Genomic DNA, 9674 nt, shown 5'->3' with positions numbered 1-9674 from the left:
AGTAGTTCTTCAGAGAAAGGCAGACGCAGAGGCCTGTCAGTGTCTGTGGTATCCACCCCCCCCCCTGCCCATGCCTGTCAGAATGGATATGGTGTGACCTTGGAGAATGTTGTTCGCTCGGATCAGGCGGAATACCCTACATTTGGCTGTTTGGATTTGCCACTGAGAAGCACCAGCGAGACTTTCAAGGAAAGCAGTGAACTGATGTCAGCCTGACCTAAACAAATTTCTGCTATCGGAATCTGGCTCCCCGGGCTGGCCTTGGCTGGCCAGCTATCCTCCCCTGGTTGTTTTGTCTAAAGAAGACTCTGTTCTGCTGCCCCCTTCCCTGAGAACATCTGTGGGCCCTGAACTGATAAGCTGGTGGTGAACTCTGACATCATGCTCACAGACAATCACAGACAATCGCGTGCTTCAGTTAGGGTTCATGGTCTGATACACACATAACTCACATGAGACCCATAAGCATGTCACACCTCCTCCTCGTACCCGGCTTGTTTTGTCTATATGTGTTTATATGTTGCTTATGTGCCGAGGTTTTTTTTCTTCATCTCAAGCTCTGCCCTGCAAAGAGCAGAGTGTGAAACAGGTGTTTTTTTCCTCTCCTTACCTGATGTTTTTCTTATTTTTCCTATTTCCTCTGCAAGGGAGGCGCCTGTCGGGCTGCGAGGCCTCAGCCAACTATCCCCCGTCCCATCCCCCCACCCCACCCCCATTGTGTGATGGATGGTTGTAACTGTAACTGCAATTTTGTTGTCTTTCTGACAATGACTATACAATTATTCTGATTCTGATCATTTTTAACTATTAATATAATTATATTCCTCTACAGTATATGGTCAAAATGTTGACTACAATGTACAAGTGACTTGTATCAATAACTTTGAAGGTCCCTGAACTTTATTGCTCTTAATTATTTTAACTATGGCAAACTTCTTGTTTGAGTTGTGATGCTTTTGTTTTGAAGGGACAATTTCCTGTTAGTGCAAAGGCAGCCTAACTGCAATAAAAAGACAGAAGATAAGTTGTAACAGAGCTTATCAAATGTATCTTATTAGCAGCACAATGTATATTTATGCTGTTAATAACATGCTTTAAATATTGTGTGATTAAAATTATGCATTTGTTTAATTGTATGCCAAAACTAAAAATATTTTAAGTAGTAAACATGTTATTTGGAGGGTTCATTGCCATTAAGTCTTAATATCATCAGTAAATTGTCATCCTTTGTAAAATCACCCAAAATCCAAAACAAACAAAGCTGCTTAACACTTTTAAGCAGGAAATTCATACACCCCTTTACTTTCCTTTCCATGGAGAGAAATATGTTGTCTATGATAAATGCAGGGAATACCACATAGAAATGAGAAACACTTCTGCATGGCTGTATCAGCTGAGCTGCTTTTGATTCATTACTGTTACATGACTGATACATTTCTCAGCTGGCCAACAACCTTGGCTGCAGTGACAACTGTGGATTAAAATATTTTCAGCCCCCTTTTCAGCAAGGTGATGAGTGGATGAAAGGTTTACATGGGCAAGCAGTATTTGCTTTCACAGCCATTCTTTTCCTACCCCTCCTCTTTACGGTGCTCTGAGAGATAAAGACAAAATGGATGGTTGTAATGGTAATGAAACGGCTGGCTGCAAGGCTAAGCGTGACTTCAAAATGGATGTAGAGGCAGAATAAGAGGATGTTGTTACATTAAATTACCCCAGTGTTTCAATTTTGCTTTCTCATTTAGTGTATTTCTACCCATTGCCCTGTTCTAGTTTCTCAGGGAAAATGTAAACATATGTTGATGACTGCTTATAGGTCTGTGAAGTTTTTGGCAGTCTCAGGATTTTTGTCAGTCATTTACAATGCAAAGTGAGGCAACTGGTCATTTTGTTATCTTGGCAAGTCAGTCTGTTGTAAATAGCTCTGAAGTTATCTGGGCGGCACAGTCATTCGGTTAGAAGTAATTGGATAATTAATTATGTTCTGGACAGTTCAAACAGATTTTTGTCTCATGCCCTCTACGACCAGGAGGTTCTCACAGACTCATGATTGATGCGCCTCAGTATAAAGATGTGATCTTATATGTCATTGCATGACTGAATTACTAAGATTGAATGCTGTTCTTTTTTTCCAGTTATCCTTATAATGCAGACAGGCTGAATGAAAATTACTTGACATGTCAAATCTGGTAGGTTTGCTTTTTCCCCCTGTAACTTTATGACTGAACCAACAGTGTTCTACTTTTAGTTTTTTTTTTTTTTTAATTGACTTTCCTTTGTTATAGCTGACTCAGAGTATGGAAGCCTAACAGGTGAACATGCAGACTTATTTCTTTGTGCATGGGAAGCTGACATGGTGCCAAACTAAAAGACATGGACAAAGGTATTTATATGGTGGAATAAGAGATTTGTGAACTTTGTAAATAACATCTTAAAAATATAAAACTTAATTCAGGTCCTGATATTAAAAGAGGAGAAAAGTTTACAAAAATGATTTTGTAGGGAGAAAAAAAACAATAAAATGTATTTTGAAATGGAAAGTCTCATTTCAAACGTTTTTTGAAATGGAACGTTTTTTGAAATGGAAAGTCTCTTATATAATGTCAGCCATTGATAGGAAGGTAAATTGATTATTAAATAAAAAGGTGGGTGATTTGTCTTTATAGTGGCCCATATACAAAACACTACAACATTAACGAAGCACAATTACAAATACAAAAACACTTCAACATTACGGAAAACACAACACATTAAGAAAAACACAACACATTATTACATGCTTTTCTAAACAACTGTTGAAAAATGTCAGTGATTTTAGTGAAACTTAATACAGCACTGACAGACAGCGGTGTATATATGTTCCCAACTGTGGCTAAAGCTGCTGCTAGCTGGTTTATTCTCCAATCGGAGGCTGTTTATTATATACANAGAGTAGAGCCGCTGATTTTTCACTTCGAGAGGAGCCAGCTGAGGTGGGTCAGGCATCAGATTAGGATCCCTCTTTGACGCCTCCCTAGTGAGGTCTTTTGGGCACGTCCCACTGGGAGGAGGCCCTGGGGAGACCCAGGACACGCTGGAGGGACGATGTTTCTCGGCTGGCCTGGGAACATCTTGGGATCCCCCTGGAGGAGCTGGAACAAGTGGCTGGGGAGAGGGAAGTCTGGGCCTCTGCTGACCCTGCAACCCGACTGCAGACAAAGGGAAGATGATTGATTGATTGATTGATTGATTGATTGATTTTTCTTCAATAGCTTATGGGTCATAAGACCCATAAGTTAATTGGGTCTTAACTCAAAATCAATGTGAAATTATTCTACTAGACTGGATAGGTGGTGCACACTCATTTTTATTCCATTTAGCCCTTTTTATTCCTCGTCAGTGGGTCACATGAAATTTAAGCTATTAAACAATCTTTTTTTTTTTGTTTTAAATTTGTAAATTTAAATTATGTAAAACATTGATAAAGATCTAAAATGGGGAAAAATGTGGGTGCCTCATCTCTAATGATTTGTAAAACACTTTCAAAGTGGGTTTGAATCAATAGGACACGTCTTGGAAGCTATTGCAAAAACATACTAAATTTTGACAAATAAAATTGCTAAAAATAAAAAGAATTGTTAAAATATGAAACAAATGACTGTGCCCCATCTATACAGGATACTAGAACAATTTCACACTGGTTCTGGGTCAATAGGTCACATGACCTGGAAGCTGTTGAATAAAACATATTATTTAATATTAAAATTATTGAAAATATTGAATTTAAAATTTTATAGATGCTATTTTGGCTCATGTAAAAGCCTGAATTAGCACTGACAATTAGTTCGTTGGTTACAATTCAAGGCATTAACGTTTCTTTGACAGGAATGTTTGGTTCGGTAATTTGTTGATAGTCCCTAAGTGAACCTTCGGGCGCTGCGGCCGGGAGCGGTGGAGAACCGCTGGCCGACAGTAGCGTTCATAAATCGGATCAACCTTGAGCTAAACGCCGCTTACTCCCCGGAGCTCGAATATCCAACTTGAAACTAACTTCACAGCGGTTCTCTCAACGCAATTGATACAATTTTTTCCACTGGGAAACAAGGTAAAGGGGAACCCTCATGTCCCAATGGGTCATTCTTCGCTGGATATATGATGGATTCTACATGGAAGTGGAAGACTGTGTGTCTGACGATGCCGTCAGTCGAGGATGTTGAAGATGTGTACATGATTGAATTCACGATAACAAGTTTTCTGCTTATTGGAGTTGGCGCATACCTGGCTTATCTGAAATTTCGGAAGATGCCAGCTGCAGTTTTGGCCACTTCAAGGCTGCCGGGTCCGGTTGATGTGATCTGCAGAGCGATCAACACTCAGACTGAGATGATACAGGAGCTGAGCCGCAGACTGGAAGCGATCCTGGAACAGGACTGTGGCCGGGCAGTGGATCTCGGACTCAGAATGGGTATGGTGTGACCTTGGAGAATGTTGTTAACTCGGATCAGGCAGGAGACCCTAAATTCGGCTGTTTGGATTTGCCACTGAGAAGCACCAGCGAGACTTTCAAGGAAGCCATTCAATTGATGTCACCTGACCTAAACAAATTATTGCTATCGGAATCTGGCTCCCCGGGCTGGCCTTGGCTGGCCCGCTATCCTCCCCTGGGTGTTTTGTCTTAAGAAGACTCTGTTCTGCTGCCCCCTTCCCTGAGAACATCTGTGGGCCCTGAACTGATAAGCTGGTGGTGAACTCTGACATCATGCTCACAGACAATCATAGACAATCGCGTGCTTCAGTTAGGGTTCATGGTCTGATACACACATAACTCACATGAGACCCATAAGCATGTCACACCTCCTCCTCGTACCCGGCTTGTTTTGTCTATATGTGTTTATATGTTGCTTATGTGCCGAGGTTTTTTTTCTTCATCTCAAGCTCTGCCCTGCAAAGAGCAGAGTGTGAAACAGGTGTTTTTTTCCTCTCCTTACCTGATGTTTTTCTTATTTTTCCTATTTCCTCTGCAAGGGAGGCGCCTGTCGGGCTGCGAGGCCTCAGCCAACTATCCCCCGTCCCATCCCCCCACCCCACCCCCATTGTGTGATGGATGGTTGTAACTGTAACTGCAATTTTGTTGTCTTTCTGACAATGACTATACAATTATTCTGATTCTGATTCTGACAAATGCTTTCTCTGTTTAATTGCTCTATTGTTCTTTTTTGTAGGTTCCTGTTAAGTGCGGTGGTCCAGTGAATGGGAATGTTAGGTCATTGACTCTCACTGAAACTAGAAATGTCAGTTAGTCTGGAGTAATACTGGAATACTGTGACATTTAATTAAAACAATACTCTTTTTGATGAAATATTTTTCACATTTCCTCTAAAGTGCATCTATTTTTATTGTGCTAATTTTCATAAGCATGTTGCCTGTAAACTTTTAATATATAGACAGTTTGTATAATTCCGTGATAGTATATTGGCAATGTACTCTTGAAAAATGTGAATATACTGAATACACAACGCATTTTTTTAATTGTACAGTGTATGGTAATTGATCTTTCTGTGTTCTGCAGTACTGCAGTGTGTATGAAGCATGTAATGTACAAAGTGGCAAAGCAGAATAATAAGACATTGATAAGTAACTAAAAAGTGTACTTCTGATAATAGCAGACTCAAGCACAATGATGATTAGTGTGGCTTCAAGTATGCTCAAATATGCTAAAATGTTATATACTTAGTATATTTATTTTTCACAAGGGTTAAGTCCATCGTCCATCCTCCTTTTTTAATTTTCTCAACATGAACTTGTGGCAGAGTGTAAGAATGAGCCCAAACTCTTTCTAAGGATACAATAAATTCTAGAGAAGTCCAGTAATCTACTGTTACCTTAGATCTTCAGGCACATTACAGGCAGAACTTATGGCCATTTAAATAACCAAAAAATAGTATTGAAGTGAAGGGATAGTGACACTTACGGAGAGATGATCCAGCAGATCCTCCTCGTAGGATCTGGTTAAGAACATCATCTGTGTCACTAGTGCTCGCCATGCTGTTCCTCATCTGCATCATAGAAAGCTGAGAGCACAGGCTGGGCTGACGATCCATCTTTTTCACTGCCTGGAACACAACCACCACCAGCAGCAAAGTTCTGGTAACACAATCAGTAAGAAAACATTGTTGTGTCTTTACAAAGTTCTCCTCACCTTATCGCTGAGTGTGGGATCATTTAGAGTGTACAGTTTGTTGGTGATGTCCTTGCCGATGAGGTACTTGAACACCTCATTCAGGAAAGTGTCTGATTCTAGGAAGTAAGTGAGCCGTTCTCGAGACCAACACAGGAACTTGCAGTTCTCTTCTGCCACTATTGTCACCTATCATTAAGAACACATCAATACAATTTTCACTCATTTCCAAAGTTGGTACTGTAAGCATCTACAGTGCCCACATGAACATCAGAACTGAACCAGTGTATTGGAAAATGGTGGGCTGGTTGGGGAATGAGACTGTCAGGCAAGAAAAATTACAGCAAACTTAATTTTTTAAAGGATTTTCTTGCCTCTACTGGCCTGTATTTGACAGTGAGTAGTCAGGAGAGTGGGTTATGAGAGAGAGGGAAGACATTAGGTAACGTTCAAGAGGCTGGGACTCTTGGCCAGAAGTCGGACCTCTGACGGCCGAGTAGAGGACAAAGGTCTCTGTACTTAGGTGGTGTGCTTTCCCCCTGTGCCTCTGCCATGCCCTCAACTTATACTATAACTTGAATTTTGGCTTCAAAATTCTGCAGACCTCAAGTCAGACAATTCTTTGTGGGATTTGTTGAGCAAGCTAATCCTATCCCTGGAGGCCCCACTTTACTACTACCAGTATTTAATGGACTTACTGTCCATTACTGCATTTTGGTTTCTTGCAAGACCCTAAACTAGTCCATGCACTGGGAGGTTAGAGCTTATCTGGTTACAACACAGACAGTTACTCAGTCTAGGCTTGAGTAGATCATGATGTCATAGGCTGGTGTATATGCATATTTATGTTTTCTTTGACTTTCTGCTTTTTACCTGGAACTTCTCCCCTCTGTGCATCTCAGTAGACCTGAACTCCGGAGAATCAATGAATGAGTTGGTATAGATGTTGTGGAGGAAATGACCTCGATATGACACCTTCATCCTGTGCCAAAAACATTCAATTCACAATTCTTAGCAATTTTATAAACTACTGATAACAATCGTCAATAAGTGCTACTACTGGTAAAACCTTGAAGACTTAGCCTTCCTACTGACCGGTAGATGCATAATGGAGCAAACTTTTCTGATCCCATAAATATTTATAAATGAAACTAAAAAAACCTCAAGTAGTTAAGGTAAGTATGGATGCTATAGTTTTCTGCCAGGAGCCATGATTATTCAGATTATGCTTCAGTCAGGAAGTGTGAAAGACTATAGCTAGCCATGCTGCAAACGTAACTTACTTTCCTTTGAGCAGGATACTGAGGCGTTCATCTACAGAGGTCTTGTCCTCAGCAGCATATGCTTGGCCTTTCTTCAGAGTCTGGATGGTGCAAAACTGTCCTGTGAGCCTCTGAAACAAAGCCTCCTGCACATGGAGAGGCTCAAACATCCGCTTGTAGACAGCCCGCAGCTCCCTGTCGATCTTAATCTGAAAGAGCACATTCACACCCCCAATTCATCCTTATAATAAACTACAATTACTTAAAATAATCATTAATGAAAACAAAAAAGCTTTCTTGGGTATATTGCTTGTAAAAACCAATTTGAGAGACAGTGACTAGATTATACAGCTGAGGGCAAAAGAAGGTTTCTTTGCATCTTGCTATGAATCTTGGTCTCATTCTAGTGACTTGATGGAGATCCATTACTTGAACAGTGAGTCCTGATGCTGCCTGAAGATTCTAAGCATACAAATGGGTCAAATGTCAGAGGACATGGTGATCATTAGCTTAGGTAGTGATGGAAAAACTAAAGACTGTGCTTCAGCATTAATATTTTGTTTCCCAACTGTAAGAAGTAATGGTAACAATATGATGAAGAGAGAGCATAGAGTATGGTGATGCAGAACTCACCGGCCTGCGCTTATATAGGAGAAAGAATAAGTGCATGAAGTTGACCACCAAGAACACCACGTTCCAAACCATCACATCAAGGTTGCAACGATACAGAGTGGCCCAAACAATGAAAAGACTGCATCCTGTCAAAATAAAGCAAACAATGAAGCAAATAAACGAGTGCAGGTCCAGCCAATTAACCTCTGCATGCAACTCATAATAAAATTATTCTGTGCAGCTCATCTCAACCCAATGCAATGGAAGAGATGAAAGAGGCAATTCCACTACCCTTCATTGGTATGCTGCTTATTTAAGAAGAACTGGTTAAAGGTGTACTGTAATGGTAAGTAATGTTCATGGAATTAGCTAAATTTCTCTTCTATTTCAATATGTCACTTTATAAGCAACATATTTTTATATATTTATTAAAATCGTCACTGCACCCTGACAGGATAATATGAGACAGAATCTGAGAAAAAAATCAAGCTCCTCTGCCTCCTCCCTGCCATCTGAAGAAATACACCAGTCCTGGTCAGAAACAACCAATCAGAGTCAGAAAGAAGGTATCACCCTTGTGTATGCACTACTCACACCCTCCACCATGATCTCTGCTGAGCTACAGCTGGTTCACCACAACATAACCAGCCATGAAGGCCAGGCTAGTTAGCATCGCCACCAATGATGGCAGAAACAATGTTTTCCTGGAACTGTGAGTTGTTGTGAGTAATCCTCCCAACCCCACTAGTGACAAGGATGTATAGAAAATGGTGGATGGATGATAAAATGTGGGAAAAAATGTATGTGAAATACAAATAGATAAATATAATTGAACAATCTGACCAAATTCGTCTTTGGTTTGGTCATCCAGCTTTATAAAGTCTCTTAGAGCTAAAATCTTGTTGATGTGTTTGTTTTGGGAATCTTACAAACATGCTGTATAATATTTCCTTTTCATCTTTCCTAGATTACTTCCTTTTGTACTCCAGGACATTAAACATTTGTGAACCTTTAGGATCATAAATTACAAGACCTTACGTTGCCTAAAGTAGGTCTTTGTTCATTTAAATCAGACAAATTCATCAGGTACGAATGAACCACTGCCTCTCAAAACCCTGATGTGCAGTCAGGGGAGGAAGGTCAGGCAGTGCCTCACCTGTAATCCTTACAAGTTAAATAGGTGCATGAGAGGTAAAATAGATTCTAACAATTATAACAAAAAATCTATTTTTACACTTGATATTTATTTTAATATTTTTTTATTGGTAATATGTCAATATTTTTATGGTCAAAAATCGCTGAATTTATGCATTGCCTGTTGGAAATACATTAGAAGACCAGGGTGAGGCAGTGCAGTGCTGTGCTTCACCCTTGGTGGCGCTGTGTCACAAAAAAGCAAATGAACAGTTTGTTGCCGAATGCTTATTGGTGTTTTCCCAATATTGTCAATATATTTATAAAACATGTTTATTTACATGTTTCATATAAGCAGAGGTTCTGCTGTCTGTCTATTTAATGAATGTGCGAGACAAATTAGTCTTTCTTAAATGAGCAGTAAAAATTTGCAGGGTGAGGCAGAAAGTACCGTGCCTCTCTGATAGGGGGCAGTACTGAGCCTCGTAAACACAAGAAGCAGCAGGTGC

The 9674-nt window shown here is 40.1% G+C and overlaps 1 protein-coding gene and 1 long non-coding RNA gene across 2 annotated transcripts in view; both read right to left on the bottom strand.

Moving 5' to 3' along the window:
* The window catches only part of LOC106940879 (uncharacterized), a 17649-nt gene extending 14070 nt beyond the window's left edge, over positions 1 to 3579 (bottom strand). The window contains exon 1 of the long non-coding RNA XR_001423217.1: positions 2927 to 3579. This is a non-coding gene — a long non-coding RNA (uncharacterized LOC106940879). The remainder of the gene's footprint in view (positions 1 to 2926) is intronic.
* A 182-nt stretch (positions 3580 to 3761) lies between these two features.
* popdc1 (popeye domain cAMP effector 1) lies at positions 3762 to 8259 on the bottom strand (the record flags this gene model as incomplete). Its single annotated transcript, XM_015023742.1, has 6 exons — positions 3762 to 4334; positions 5951 to 6092; positions 6179 to 6346; positions 7031 to 7139; positions 7441 to 7628; positions 8053 to 8259. Coding segments are annotated over 6 exons (843 nt in total), but the record flags the coding sequence as incomplete, so codon positions are not given.
* Between the last annotated feature and the right edge of the window lie 1415 nt (positions 8260 to 9674).

The sequence above is a fragment of the Poecilia latipinna genome, unplaced genomic scaffold (genome assembly GCF_001443285.1).
Source record: "Poecilia latipinna isolate Pla-1442-1.1 unplaced genomic scaffold, P_latipinna-1.0 Scaffold3401, whole genome shotgun sequence".
Lineage (NCBI taxonomy): Eukaryota > Metazoa > Chordata > Actinopteri > Cyprinodontiformes > Poeciliidae > Poecilia > Poecilia latipinna.
Note: the sequence above shows the minus strand (reverse complement) of the source record. Positions and strands in the feature narration are given on the sequence as shown.